At 43.0% G+C, this 15874-nt stretch overlaps 1 protein-coding gene across 2 annotated transcripts in view; it reads left to right on the forward strand.

The window, feature by feature from the left end:
- Positions 1–15874, forward strand: part of SRP68 (signal recognition particle 68) — a 36662-nt gene that overhangs the window by 15659 nt on the left and 5129 nt on the right. For both annotated transcript variants that reach the window (XM_025468061.3, XM_049114542.1), the window contains exons 9-11: positions 8899–8997; positions 11846–11910; positions 15146–15299. In XM_025468061.3, coding sequence (XP_025323846.3) covers positions 8899–8997; positions 11846–11910; positions 15146–15299 — 318 coding nt within the window. The remainder of the gene's footprint in view (positions 1–8898; positions 8998–11845; positions 11911–15145; positions 15300–15874) is intronic.

Here is a 15874-nt window from a genome sequence, read left to right on the forward strand (position 1 = left end):
CCCTAACCCCCACATTGTTGAAGAGTCAGCTGTACTCAGAGTCAGTCATCTCAGTACAGCTGCTGCTAGTTCTGTGTTCTCACCTCATCATAGTGTTTGTGTTTATATTGTCAAGTATATTCTATTTAGTACCTATCTTTAATATATACAGATAATGGCAAGTGTACTTGTTTAAATGCTGTTTAATCAAAATACACCTATTGGCATTTGGATTCTATACAGGTTTTAAGTAAATGTAAATTATGGTACAGTGAAAATTTTATAGATGGATTTTTCCATATTTTTGATTACTATTGTAGAATAAATTACCTAAAATGAAAATACTGCATAGACTTAGAAACACATATGTATGTTATACTGTATCATATATATTTATATATTATATTCATATAAATATATGTTATATTTATGTTATGCTGTATCATATATGTTTATATATTATATTCATATAAATATATATTATATTTATATATTAACATATAAATATTTATTATTTTAAGGAGAGAGAAAACAAGTGTGGGTAGTGGGGGCAGAGGGAGAGAGAACATCTTTTTTTTTTTTTTTTTTTTTTTTAAGATCTTATTTATTTATTCATGAGAGATACAGAGAGAGAGAGGCAGAGACAGAGGCAGAGGGAGAAGCAGGCTCCATGCAGGGAGCCCGATGTGGGACTTGATCCCGGGTCTCCAGGATCATGCCCTGGGCTGAAGGTGGTGCTAAGCCACTGAGCCACCCGGGCTTCCCAAAAGAGAACATCTTAAGCAGGCTCCACACCCAGCTTAGAGCCCAATATGGAACCTGATCTCATGAGCCTGAGATCATGACCTGAACCAAAATCAAGAGTCGAATGCCTCACCAACTGAGTCACCCAGGTGCCTCTAAAAAACATATATTTGATCTTTTTTCTGATTGAATAAAGTTATTTAAATTAAGACTTTTCAATATTTTTTTTTAACATTTTATTAGAGAGCATGAACAAGGCAGGGTGGGGCAGAGGGAGAGAGAGAAACAGACTGTGTGCTGAGCTCGGAGCCTGATGCAGGGCTCAGTCCCTGGACCTGAGATTCATGACCTGAGCTAAAGGCAGACACCCAACCGACTAAGGCACCCAGGTGCTCCTTCAATTTTTTTTAGGATTAGAAAGAGAGAGAGCATGAGCAGTGGGTAGGGGCAGAGGGAGTGGATGAAGCCGACTTGTTCTGAGTGGAGAGCCTGATGTGGGGCCTGATCCCAGGACTCCAAGATCATGACCTGAGCTGAAGGCAGACTCTTCGCCAACTGAGCCACCCAGGTGCCCTAAGAATTTTCAGTCTTGATTTAATAGAGAAATGTTTTTTTGTTTTTGTTTTTGTTTTTGTTTTTTAGATTTTATTTATTTGAGAAAGAGTGTGCCGAAGTAGGGAGGGGGAGAAGCAGGCTCCCCACTAAGCAGGGAGCCAGATTCTTGGATGTGGGACTTGATCCCAGGACCCTCAGATCATGACCTGACCTAAAGGCAGATGCTTAACCGACTGAGCCACCCAAAGGCCCCAGAAAATGTTTATTTTAAAGTTCTGTTAATTAAGTACTTGCCCAAAAAAAGTGAAATGGAAAGAGAGCAAAAGAATCTCCGTGTATTTGGTAGTTTGGGTTTTTTCTTCACATGCTTTGTTTTATCATGGTACTTAAGGTCCTTATCAAGAAGACCATCCTTCAATAAGTAGTTCTTTGAAGTAATATAAAGGCTTAGTAATGAAGGTGATACATTTTTGTGTTTTACTATTTTCTGAAGATCTCCAGCATTCACTTAAGCCCATTACCCTCTGTCTTACTAACATTGCTGAAGTTACTACATTTAAAAACATACGAGTACTTCTGCACACGAGGAAAAGAGTCCTTCCCACTGGATGTGTTTTATTTAGTTCCATGGAGACCTGGTCCAAGATTTTATTTTGACGGTAGGTAAGGATCAGTAGCCCAGGTTTCTTGCCCCGGCTTCTGCAGGCTTTTACTGCTAAAGGTAGCTGCGCCTCAGTCAGATAGGGGCACTAGGAAACCTGACATCAGGCTTGCCCTGTGCCTGTGAAAATTTTGATGGGCAAGTACGCTGGGAATGGTGTATGGGTTTGTAATTGCTGTTCCATGGGATACAGTGGCATGTGTGAAGGATGTCAGAAAGCAGAGGTTTAGAAGGAGCCATATGATGACAGTTTCACATTTTTGAGTTTGAGAGTAAGGGCTGAAGAGGGAAGAGTATTTGAAGGCTCACATGGTGAATTACATTGATTAACTTTCTGTGTTAAATTTGCATACCTGAGATAACCCCACTTAGTTATGGTATATTATTGTATTTTTATATATAGCTGGATTTCATTTGCTAATATTTGAGAATTTTGCATCTATTTTCATGGCTTATAAGTTTCTTATAATGCCTTTTTTCAGGGTTTGGTATCAGGGTTATACACACCTCATAAAACAAGTTTGGAGATTTTCCTTGTTTCTAAAAAGAGTTTAGGTAATATCAGTATTTTTCTTTCTCAAATGTGTGTTATAATTCACCTGTGAAACTATTGAGCCTGGAGTTTTCTTTGTAGGAAGGGTTTTTGTGGAGGAGGGGTGGATGGGATATAATTGTCAGAAACTTAGTTCAGGTGTACAGCATAATGATTTGATGTTTATGGGAAAGTTTTTAATTTTTGTTTTTGCTTGTTTTAAACAAAGGTAATTCCTTAATGAGATAAAGAGCTACTCAGATTTTGTTTCATCTTGTGTTTTTTGGATGAATCGTCTTAGGAGGAATGTCATGTACATGTTGAATTTACTGACATAAAGTATATAATATTCCTTATCATTTCAGTGAAGTACCTAGTTAATGTGTTGATTGCAGTGAATAGAGTTATCTCTGGTTGTTAAGGATCTTACAGTGCATTCAGGTTGCTTCTGAGTATGAGATCTTTAAATAATGTGGTAGATATAAAAGATGTAGATCAAACAAAACGTGTGTCGTAGGGAATTCCAGTAAGGTTTTAACCTTGAAACAGTTCAGTGCCTAATGTCCTATACACACAGTTATCAAATCTAGTTGGTAAGTAAAATAATTCAAGTGTAGTATGAAATAAAGTTTAGTTAAATCCTTAGAAGTCGGGTCTAGCAGTATAGCTGATTAAATGTCTATTGAATTAAGTTAACCATGGGTTATTAACTGGGGAAAATGCCCTTGGCCATTTGAGGTTAATCCCAAGAAGAACCATGTGCTCCTTGGTGCCACTGCCAGATTATTTGGCTGGATATCACACAAGTCTTCACCATCTTGCCTGTTCTGATTGTATGGTGTTGGTACCTGCCCTGGGAACCAAGAGCTATGCCTTAGAGATGCAGGGTTCTTAATTTCAGTCTTTCTTTTTTTTCTTTTTAAATATTTTATTTATTTATTTTTAAAGATTTTAATTTACTTACTTGAGGGGGTGGAGAGAGCATGACTTTGGGGAGGGGCAGAGGGAGAATCAGACTCCCCACTGAGCAGGGAGCCTGACATGGGGCTCTGAACCCAAGACCCTGAGATTACTTAGTTTTGTTTTTGTTTTTTTTTTTTTTTTTTTTAAGATTTTATTTATTTATTCATGAGAGACACAGAGGCAGAGACACAGGCACAGGCAGAAGCAGGCTCCATGCAAGGAGCCCAGTGTGTGACTCGATCCCGGGAACTCAGGATCACACCCTGAGCCAAAGGCAGACACTCAACCACTGAGCCACCTTGGCGCCCCTAAAGATTTTATTTTTAAGTAATCTCTACACCCAACATGGGGCTTGAACCCACAACGAGATCAAGAGTCACACACTCCACCGACTAAGCCAGCCAGGTACCCCTTCATATTAACCTAGCTGGTGTGGGTATTGCCCCCCTCTGGGAACTAGGATGCAAGAATTCGGTAGACCTAGTTTATGCCTGTTTGTAGAGGTTTTATGACATTTAAATACTAGAACAGCAGTTTACTGAAAAGCATGGAAGGAAGAAATAATTCAGAGAGATAAGTGTCAGACCGAAAAGACTGGAGCAGAGAATTAATCCGCTGCCAAAACCCAGTTGCAAAATTCTTGGTCTCCTGAGCCAGGCTTTATGTCTTCATGTGCTAAATAATTTGCCTTTATAATTTGTTTCTGTTTTGCTTTTTTTTTTTTTTAAGATTTTATTTATTTATTCATGAGAGACACAGAGAGAGAGCCAGAGACACAGGCAGAGGGAGAAGCAGGCTCCATGCAGGGAGCCCGATGTGGGACTTGATCCCAGGTCTCCAGGATCACGCCCTGAGCTGAAGGTGGCGCGCTAAACCGCTGAGCCACCCGGGCTGCCCTGTTTTGCTTTATTAATACTTGATTCTACCTGACTTGTCACTCGTGGTTGCATTGTGACGATGTTGTCAGGCCACTCTTTTGGAAAAGGTGGCAGGTTTGATGAGTCTTATCCTTGGGTTATGGTTAATATTTTAATGTGTGAGTGAAAGGGAGACCATTTGTCCTCTTTTTTTTTTTTAATTTTTTAATTTATTTATGATAGTCACGCAGAGAGAGAGAGAGAGAGGCAGAGACACAGGCAGAGGGAGAAGCAGGCTCCGTGCACCGGGAACCGGACGTGGGATTCGATCCCGGGTCTCCAGGATCGCGCCCTGGGCCAAAGGCAGGCGCTAAACCGCTGCGCCACCCCGGGATCTCCATTTGTCCTCTTTAAAACAAAAAACATCGCTGTTCTTGACGTTTGTATTCTCCTTTACCAGATTTCCATGTATTGTTTACTGGACCTTAGTCGCCCTAGGAAGGAAGGCTTAGTTCCCATTCCTTTGGTTCTCCTACCGGTGAGGTAGAGAATGTGGTCAGACTCGCCTTGTCTGTCTCTTAGCCATACCACCACCTTCCAGCAATTTTTGTAGATAAGTGAAAACAATCTGGAAACTTTTGAATAGCAGGGGGTCTCTACCTCAGGACACAACAGCTGGTTTCCCTCTGTACATGTACGTGTCCTTGAGACAGATCTTGAAGCTGTCAAAACACATCCTGGAGTGTTCCAAGTTTTATAAAAGTTGATCTCGAATTTTTTTTTTTTTTTTTTTTTTTAGATCCAAGTAACACATTACTTCTGGGCTTAAGATTTCTGTCTCATAGGCACACCTGGGAAAAGGTGCAAGCCGACCACAAATTCTTATGCAGGGAGTTTGCTACTTGAGTTTAGGAGCACATTTTTGTTCATTCCATGGCTGACTTGGGAGGTCTGCATGTAGATGCTGAGGAATCCTGCCTCTGCATATAGAGAGGTATTTCTTGTTCTGTTGTCTTTTCAGGGTGATTTTAGCCTCCAAAATATGTATATAAATATGAGTGAAAGTAGCAAAGTACATTTTTGGCTTTCTGTTTGGAGACATTTTGCCCAGCCCAGGGAGACTCCTGAGAAGCTCTGCTACAGAGATTAGTGATCTCTGAGTCACAGTGCAGTGTGGGTGGCAGAAAATACAAGTAACTGAAGCCCTGCCCTTCTGATGGGCTTTTTCCTGCAGTGTGATTTAAGTCTTCTATAAAATGCCCAGTGTAACTTAGACTTTTGTTACACTGGGCATTGGGAAAGTTTGCTTATGTTCAGTACCTTGCTGCCAAGATGCCCTTGTTCCGAGGGAATGAGAGCAATACATGGCAGTAAAGAAGTCTAGCATTTTTGTATCTATTTATTTATTTATTTATTTTGAGCTACACTCTCTTTACAGGAAAGCAGAACCTGTGTAGCTGGCGAAATAAAGTTTACTCTTCTTTTACTTTATATACCCATTGCCCCAAACATTGACCCCCACCTTTTTTTTTTTTTTTTTTTTAAGATTTTATTTTTTTATTCATGAGACACACAGAAAGACAGGCTATGACAGAGGGAGAAGCAGGCTCCCTGTGGGGAACCGGATACAGGACTCGATCCCAGGACCACAGGATTGTGGCCTGAGCTGAAGGCAGCCACCCAGGTGCCCTGAGCCCCACCCTTCTTAAAATGGTGTTGGTGGCATATCTGCCGGATTGCATGGCATCAAAATTGATTCACGAGCTCAGTGTGTCTCCAGTGTGTGTGTGCACCTGCTGCCAACTCTATTCACAGATCCTATTCAGTTGTTAACTGTTACATGGCTCCCCCAGTCCACAGGATTTGTACTTCAAAAAATTTGGCCATCAAGTTTGACTAAGTTATTACAGTCTTGCTAACTTGAGGTGCTGCTTAATAGTGTTTTATGTGAAGTGTTTCTCTGCGCTGTGGAGTATACTAGACACTTGAACATCTGTGGCTGTTTATGCTTGAATTAATGAAAATTTCTTCTTTTTATATATATATTTTTTAAAGACTTTATTTATTTATTCATAGAGACACAGAGAGAGAGAGAGAGAGAGAGGCAGAGACACAGGCAGAGTGCGAAGCAGGCTCCATGCAGGGAGCCTGACGTGGGCCTCGATCCACGGTCCCCAGGATCACACCCCAGGCTGCAGGCAGCTCTAAACCGCTGCGCCACAGGGGCTGCCCGAATTAATGAAAATTTCAAGTGCTCAGTAGCCAACTGTGGCTAATGACTGCTGTACTAGACAGTGCAGCTAGAGAGCATTTCCATCCATTACAGAATGTTCTTTTTTTAAATAAAGATTTTATTCTTTTTAAAAAGGTTTTATTTGACAGAGCGAAAGTGAGCACAAACAAAAACGGGGGGCAAAAGAGGGAGAGGTAGGTTTGCTGCTGTGCAGGGAGCCCAATGCAGGGCTCCATCCCAGGACCCTGGGATCATGAGCTGAGCTTAAGTTAAGGAAGATGCTTAACCAACTGAGCCACCCAGTGGCGTCTCAATAAAGATTTTATTTTTATATAATTCCTATCCCCAATGAACGTGGGCCCAGACTCACAACCCGGAGATCAAGAGTCACATGTTTCCCTGGATTGTGCCAGCCAAGTGCCCCATCACAGAAAGTTCTGTTGGACAGTGCTGTGGTTTCAGTAAATTAATAGTGGCTATGTTTGCCTTTAGAAATTTAAAGAATTGGGATCCCTGGGTGGTGCAGCGGTTTGGCGCCTGCCTTTGGCTCAGGGCGCGATCCTGGAGACCCGGGATCGAGTCCCACGTCGGGCTCCCGGTGCATGGAGCCTGCTTCTCCCTCTGCCTATGTCTCTGCCTCTCTCTCTCTCTCTCTCTCTCTCTCTCTCTGTGTGACTATCATAAAAAAAAAAAATTAGAAATTTAAAGAATGACTGTGCCACTGATTTTTTCCTAAGTTAGTGAGCACCAGGAAAGTCAATACAAATAGAAAAGTATGTTTGATTTATATTGAGTAATTTACAAGGAAGTGTTTTTTTTTCCCCCAACATTGGAAACTAGGAATAACATAAGAGTTCTTAAGAGAAGAAAAGGTTTTTCTTTAAGCTCCTACCAACGACTTAAAGGAGTGGGCAGTAATGGGTATTCTTTTGGGCTATCTTCGAGGTCAGTTGAATGTCAAGGGATCAGATTGGATGTTTCTGTGGAAAGTCAAATATAATAATGGAGTGTTGATCTTTTAATGTCACAGTGGGTCTGGTGGCGACACAAGTTCATCTCCTTTCTGCCTCTCATCCACTCCTACCTGCTCAGTCAGATTCTTTAGAATGGTAATGTGGTTCGGCAGGCACTCAGTTAATGAATCACTTTTCCCTTATCCCAGCTGGCGACGCCCTTGAACTTGTGCAAAGACTGTCATGGAGTGCTTGTCAATCTCAGCATAACCATGGGGAATATCTAGGTGCAGAATTTCTGTGGTGCAGGGAGCTTCGTATGATACTTAGAGGAAATATATTTTTGACTTGATATTGGTTAGTAACATTACTCACTTGCTTGGACCAGTATCTGCAAGTCTTTGGGGTTACATTTGTAAGAGTAACTCTGCTGGCACACAGTAGAGCTTAAAGACCATTTGTTCTGGGATCCCTGGGTGGCGCAGCGGTTTAGTGCCTGCCTTTGGCCCAGGGCGCGATCCTGGAGACCCGGAATCGAATCCCACGTCGGGCTCCCTGCATGGAGCCTGCTTCTCCCTCTGCCTGTGTCTCTGCCTCTCTCTCTCTCTCTCTGTGTGACTATCATAAAAAAAAAAAAAAAAAAGACCATTTGTTCCATGTGCCAGAGTTCAGGGATGTCAGGTGCAGGTCCTGAACAGAGGTGAAATGGTGGAGGAAAGTGGTAGAAAGTTCAATGATAGAAAAAAATTTAAAGCATCTATTGTTTGACAGTTTCGGATCAATTGTACAGATTTATTTATTTTTTTAAATTCACGATAGACAGGCAGAGGGAGAAGCAGGCTCCATGTAGGAAGCCCGATGTGGGACTTGATCCCGGGACTCCAGGATCATACCCTGGGCCAAAGGCAGGCGCTAAACGGCTGACCCACCCAGGGATCCCCAGATTTTTTTTTTTTTTTAAGATTTTATTTATTTTTTCATGAGAGACACGGAGAGAGAGGCAGAGACACGGGAAGAGGGAAGAGAAGCAGGTTGTATGCAGAGAGCCCGATGCGGGACTCAATCCCAGGACTCTGGGATCACGCCCTGAGCCAAAGCAGATGCTCAACCATTGAGCTACCCAGGTGTCCCAGTTGTATGGATTCTTTTTCAGTACGTTCACTTTATAGTTACACATACATGTGTATATATAAAATTCCATTTCCATATGAACAATGGATACGACTATAAGAAAAATCTTAACCTGGTGGAGACTAGTGACAATTGAAACAATCTGTGATTTGGGGTGTTTCTGCTGGATATGTATGTGTGTTTGTGTGTGTGTGTATAATGGGGAGAATCAAGGCACTATGCCTTCCTCCCATTAGAATACTTTGGCTTACTCAGAGGAAAATTTTGTGCTGCATTCTGCCTTTGTTTAGGCTGAAAGTGAAGAAACCAAGGAGCGTCTGTTTGAATCAATGCTCAGTGAGTGTCGGGACGCCATCCAGGCTGTTCGGGAAGAGCTCAAGCCAGATCAGGTAGGACTGTCAGCTGGGCCACCGACTCTTGCTCTGGGCTTAGGTCCTTCTCAGTTTGTGTGTCTCATTCTCGGGGTGGAGGCTGGTCAAGGGGGAGGGAGGCAGTGGTCTGAGTGCACAGACTCTTAGCCATGGTATTTTTAGATCTAGTGATGGGCTGACAAATGACAGAAGCCTCTGAACTCCATTAGGTTGAGAAATTTTCTCTCCATCCTGTTCTTCTAATGGGTTCATTTTTTACCTGCTAAGCCTTTGGTCTCAAACTCATGGCTCCAGGTGGACGTTTCCAGTGCTTCCTTTTCCTAATGTCAGTATAATTCATTTGGTCATCCAGGCTGAAAACCTCAGGACTGTCTTTGTGTCTCTCTTCCCTGTCACTAGAAACCCTACTAATTCTCCCTTTGGCTTCATTCTCCACTTTTCCATCTCCCACCTCTGCCCTGTTTCTGATTAGCCTTTTTTTTTTTTTTTAAAGATTTACTTATTCATGAGAGACATAGGGAGAGAAAGGCAGAGACACAGAGGGAGAAGCAGGCTCCATGCAGGGATCCCGATGTGGGACTCGATCCCGGGTCCCCAGGATCACACCCTGGGCCGAAGGCAGGTGCTAAACCACTGAGCCACCCAGGCATCCCTCTGATTAGCCTTTTGTTGTCCTATTCCTAGATTGCCACAGTGATCTGATGGCTTCTCCCATCTTGGTCTGGGTCCAGTTCTCCAGGTCTTTCCTTCCCAGCAGCAAAAGTGGGATCTTTCTGGACCCCATCTCCCAGGTCTAGAGAGTGGGCTCCAAACTTTTCATGATCACCCCATAAGTAAAATTGATCATGTACCTCTTATACATTTATTTGTAAATTATATACTTAATTATTCAGTAGAAATAAGATAAATAGAAGTTCCCTTTTTTTTTTTTTTTTTTTAAGATTTTATTTATTTACTCATGAGAGGCAGAGAGAGGCAGGCTCCATGCAGGGAGCTTGATGCGGGACTTGATCCCAAGACTCCAGGACCACGCCCTGGGCCAAAGGCAGGCACCCAACTGCTGAGCCACCCAGGCATCCCGATAAACAGAAATTCTAATGTTGTTCCTGTATCACACTCTTCAGGTCGTGTGCACCCTGCTTGAGAGCTCCTTGGTCCAGCAAATGCAGTTCCAACTCTGTGAGCTGGTGTCTATTTCCAGATATTTTGTTCTTCCCTTCTGGGTCCTCTGCCTCAAGCTGCTATACTCACCGTCTGGTTAATATGCCTTTCCCACTCTGGTGCACTCCTTCTGTGCTCCTTTCTCTCCTCACACCTGGCTTGTCCATCTTCTCCCTCCTCACCTGTCCAAACCTTACCTGGTGTTCAGTGTCCAGCTCATAGCTCATCTCTGAGAAGCTTGCCTGCACCATCCTAGCCCAGTGTCACCCCACACTCTAAATATTTGGTACTAAAAATAAATAAATAGATAGATAGATAGATAGATAGATAGATAGATAGATAGATAGATAATAAATAAATGTTTGGTACTTGTGGCTATAATTGATAGTTAACCAAGAATTGCCTTTTTAAATATTTTATATTTTTTTATGCTTTTTTCAAGATTATAAGCATATAAAAAGCAGCTATGTAGTTAGCATCTGCCCATGGTACCTTGAGTATAAAACATTCATAAGTATTAAGCTTTAGTCCCATTTCCTTTTCTCATTAAGTTGTCCTTATATACTCTACTTCCCTTCATCCACTTAACAAGAGCCCTGCCCTCCATCATTCACCATGAACTCATAGCAGTTGTAGGGACACCTCTCAGAGTGTAATGAAGATGGTGATACCAAGGTGTCTTAGTTTCTCCTGTGGCTACTATAACATTACCACAAACTTATTTTCTTACAGCTTTGGGTGGTTGTTAATCTAAAAGTACATAGAGCTGTGCTCCTGTAGAAGTTCTCTTTTCAAAAAAAAATATTTATTTTAGAGGGGGAGAAAGAGCCTTTGAGCAGGGGGAGGGGTTGAGGTAGAGGGAAAGAATCTCAAGCAGACTCCATGCTAATTGTGGAGCCCATGGGGGGCTGGATCCCACAACCCTAAGATCATGACCTGAGCCAAAATCAAGAGTCGAATGCTTAACTGAACACCTCCAGGTGCCCCTCCTTTGGAAGTTCTAAGGGAGAAAGCCATTTCCAGCATGCCAGGGAATGCAATATCCAACTTCTAGAGGCCGTCTACACTTCTTGCCTTATGACCCCTTCCTCCATGTTCAGAGCCAGCAGCTCAGCACCTTCACTCCTCTCTGACTCTGCTTCTATCCCAGGACCTTCTCTCTGTCACTGGCCCTCCTGCCTCCCTCCTAGAAGGAACCTGTAATTACACTGGGCCTACCTGGATAATCCAGGCTAATTAAGAGATCCTTCATCACATCTCTTACCATGTGAGGTAACACCTTCATAAGTCCTGGAGTTAGGACATATCTTTAGGAGCCATTATTCAGCCAACTGCAAAAGGCTGAGCTGACAGCCTAAGGGGTTGGATCTCAGGACGTGGGTCTAAGGCACAAACCCTAAAATGGAGCCATGGGCCATGGACTGTCTGCTGTTCATGCTTTAGGTCTGGAGACTGGGAGCAGTGGGTAGGAAGCTTGGCTAGCCATTACTCGGACCTCTTAAGTCCAGTTTTTAGATGCTCATGACAACCGAGTGGCCTTGCTGTTCTAGAATATGCTCAGGAGGTCTTTGATATATCAAGAGCCTTAATTTACTAGAGCCTATGCCCATGTCCAGGGCACTTTGGGGACCACACCATGGAATGAGGCGGTCAGAGCCAAGGACAGGGTCAGCTGTCTTATCTTTACCTTTATTGATTTCTGCAGAAACAGAGAGATTACACCCTTGACGGGGAGTCGGGAAAGGTATCTAATCTTCAATACCTGCACAGGTAAGGGCTATAATTTTTTTTACTTTTTAACAGTGTTGTAGAATGTATCATTGGAATGAAAGAATATACATAGTGTTCAGATATGTTTTAATTTCTGATTCATTATATAGCAAATAATATGTATATATGCCTGTTTTATCATACAAGAGTGTATATGTTGCAAATAAAGAGTATGTATGTTGCATTTGTATATTATTCTATTACACCAATAATTTTAAATTTTATACATTAAGAATGAGAATACAGCCGGTAACTTTGAGCTCCCTGTGGCCCCACCCTGGTTATTTCTCTCTCTTCTGGAGGTAACCACTATCCTCCTGGTGCTGGGCTCCTACGTTATGCTCCTCTATGTTCTGAATATATTGTCATCCCTTTTACATTTAAGTTCAATTTCAGTTCAGGTTTGTTCTATTTGGACTTCGTTTTTGAGTGCGGTGTAAGATCTTCACATTTTTGCACGAGGATGGATTGTTCCAGTACAATTTACTGACAACACCATCCTTTTCCCACTCACCCACAGTGCTAGTTCCATCAGGTGTGCATCCCATTTTCTCCTCTTCTGGACACTCTTCCGCTCTGCTCATTTATTTTCTGTACTTGCCCAGGACAGTGAATGTGATTTGGTAGTAAGTCTTGATGTCTGGTGGAGCACATCCTCCACCAGGTTTTCCCTCAGACATAGCTAGATTTCTCTTTCCTTTACTCTTTTATATACATTTTAAATCACCTTGTCAAGTTTAATTTTGTTTTAAAGGTTGGATTATTCTGTTCATCCAGAAGAGTAGCATTTTTGGAACTTTGTGGAGAGGAGTAAAATGACTTGGGAAAACTGCACTTCTCATCAGATTCTGTGCCCCGTGTTCCGTGTAACCTTGAAGTCTTCATTGCTTAGTTACTACTTGTAACTTTTTAGTGAACCTGGCACTGTTTTCAGCCATTCCCTTAACCCCTCCTTTTTTTGTAAAAACAAAACTATGCAAATACCTCTCCACTCTGTACCTTATTCTGTTTTAGGGAATTCAATATTATATGAATGTCAAATTCAATGCCAGATGATTCCGAGGGGTATTGAGCAGGAAGGACTGTTTGATGTCCTCTATTCAGCATCCTGTGAAAAAGCCGAGGCCCAGGAGGTTAAGGGTTGTGTTTGTAGTAAACAGCCACAGAGAATCAGTCAGGGGTAGGTCCAACTTCCTAACCTTAAAAAGACCCTGAGAGCTTCAACAGGGCTCAGAAAACCTTCAAATTGTGATGCGCCCATGCCCTTGCATCTTTCCTCCCACCTTCACATCTAGCAGCTGTCAGAATCCTGGATTTCAGTTAGGAACTGGAGCCCAGAGGTGCTTGGGTGACTCAGTCAGTTAGGCATCTGCCTTGGGCTTGAATCATGATCTCAGGGTCCTGGGATCAAACCTTGTGTCAGGGCTCTCTGCTCGGTGGGGAACGTGCTTCTCTCTCTGCCCCTCCTCCTGCTTTTGCACATGAGCTCTCTGTCAAATAATCTTTAAAAGAAAAAAGGAACTGGAGTTCAGCTTTTGGGTAAATTGACACCAGGAATCAGGTAGCTCTTGTATTTTAATAAAACTTTGTAAAGAGGTATCTAAATTTCTCCACCACTCTGAATAATACTTGGAGAGTCTCTTTTTTCTGAAAAGCTTTAGGAAAATCCATCTCCTGACCTTTCTTTCCCATTTCTCAGAAGCAGCCACTTTTAATTCTTTAAACAAATTTTCTTGGCATTTACCTCTATGTCTCCAAATGACGTGTGTGTTGCTACTTACTGATTTTTGGATTTAGGTATTTTGCCCCACTTCTCAGGATAGCCCTCACTCCTCTGTTCCCACTCTCCACCCCCACTCTTCTGATCTCCCAGATGACTTCCTTACAGGCCTTCTCATTTTGTGTACCATTTTAGTTTCTAAGGGCTTGTGTGTGTTCTTTGAATATTGATTTTTTTTATTAAGGTTTTTTTTTGTTTGTTTGTTTTTTGTTTTGAGAGAGTGCTGAGCAGGAAGCCTGACTTGGGGCTGGATCCCAGGATCCTGAGATCATGGCCTGAGCCAAAAGCAGACACTTAACCAGCTGAGCCACCCAGGCGCCCCTGAATATTGATTTAAAAAAAAAAAAAAGTTTCTCATTCTAAGCTTATGACCAGAAAGTCTTCCCTCTCTGGGATTATTAATAATGGTTTTCTGAAATTTTCTTCTTCCTTCCAAGTCTGATTCTTCCAAGTTGTTTTCTCCTCCCCTTGGTTTTGATCTGTTCTGTCTTGTTAGATGTTTTTCTTAGCTGGTGATTCATTAACATCTACTCCTGTTAAAGAATATGGCTTGTGTAGTGGGAACTCCGCATTTGTGTGCAGGGCTCATAGCTGTGGGCTTCACTGGAGGTGTTCTACCCAATACCCTGACTCCAAAATCTTGGAGGGCCTTTCCTTGGGTGGGTCAGAGCCCCAGAATGTACAGGCAGCTCCTGTTCTAGAAGCCGAGTAGGAGAAGGCTAGAGGGCCAACACCTGGGACTTGACAGTCTCTTCATCCCCAGTGTTTATGGTGGAGCCCTGACTTCAACTCCAGGCTGTATCTTCCCCTAAGGATGTCTCCAGTCTTCTACCAGAGTAGGATGGAGATCTAGAACCCTAAACACTTGACTCCCAAAATGCTTTTTAAACAGACTTTTCAGTTGTTACTGTATTTTTATCTTTAAGTATTATAAGAGATTTTCCAGGTGGTACAGTTAAAATTAGCAGGCATCATCTGTGGTACATACAGGTGTTCAGTACAAGACTGTCCCTAAGTATTTTCTGAGAAGAGAAGGTCATCGGATGAGTAGGAGCAGCTGTTCTGCAAGCTCAGTATCCTTGTAGTGTGGGCTAGGCAGTTAACAAATCCTTATTCCAGGAACAGGCTTGCCATCCATGGATCATCTCAAGGACTAACATTGACCTCTGAAGTCAGTAGCTTTGTGGCTCTTTAAGACAGGAACAGGGATATAATTCCAGCTAAAACCAAATTTCATCATAAGATCTCATAGCAGTTCCTTGCAGATTTGCCACTGAATAGCAGCCAGAATTGAGGGCCCCTTGAGCTTAAGACCCAGGTCAAATGGCCCTGCTGTGTGACACGCCCTCGCCCCCACACCCTTCCCCTAGGTCAGTCCCAACTTGTGGTCCAGTGCTCTTCTCAGAACGCCAGCTTCCCTGAGTATAACCTGAGCTGACGTGTGGTACATTCCAGCTACCTGACTTATATCAAGCTGTCAACGGCCATCAGGCGGAACGAGAACATGGCTAAGGGGCTGCAGAAAGCACTACAGCAGCAGCCAGAAGATGAGAGCAAGCGCTCGCCACGGCCCCAGGACCTCATCCGGCTCTATGACATCATTCTACAGGTGACCCTCAAGGACTGGGGAAGCCAGAATGACTTAGCTTTGCATAGTGAAGGGCTGTGACTTGCAGCAGCTGTTAGTGTCTCAGGAAGGAAGGCCTTGCTCTCGCTCAGCAGTGCATGAGCCCCACAGCTCAATGTGTTGATGTGTAGAGTCCAGCAAACCCTCAGGTATTCACTGAGCACTTCGCCTGTGCAAGATCCTCTCCCACATGCCTGGGACTTCCTGAGACCTGAGGCCACACTGTCTTGGCTGCTGGGAGTTGGTCAGTGAGTAAGGTTGAGAGACACATGCACCCCATTCAGGCATCTGTGGGAGATGCCACACAGAGGGCCACTCTGAAATGAAAGCTCAGAGCCGAGAGATCCCCTATAGCTGACTTGGTCTGAGAAGTCTTGGAGGGAGGTAAAGTGTGAGCAGAGTCATGAAGGACAAACAGGCTTTTGGTAGCAGAGAGTGGGTGGCGGTGACACTAGGTGGATCTGCTGCCAAGCCACTCCTCTGGAGTTTTCCATTACTTCTGACCTGGGCTCTCTTTTTGCCTGTGTGTGTGTGTTTTTATAAGGTCTCTTGTCAAA

The sequence above is a fragment of the Canis lupus genome, chromosome 9, assembly GCF_003254725.2.
Source record: "Canis lupus dingo isolate Sandy chromosome 9, ASM325472v2, whole genome shotgun sequence".
Classification (NCBI taxonomy): Eukaryota; Metazoa; Chordata; class Mammalia; order Carnivora; family Canidae; genus Canis; species Canis lupus.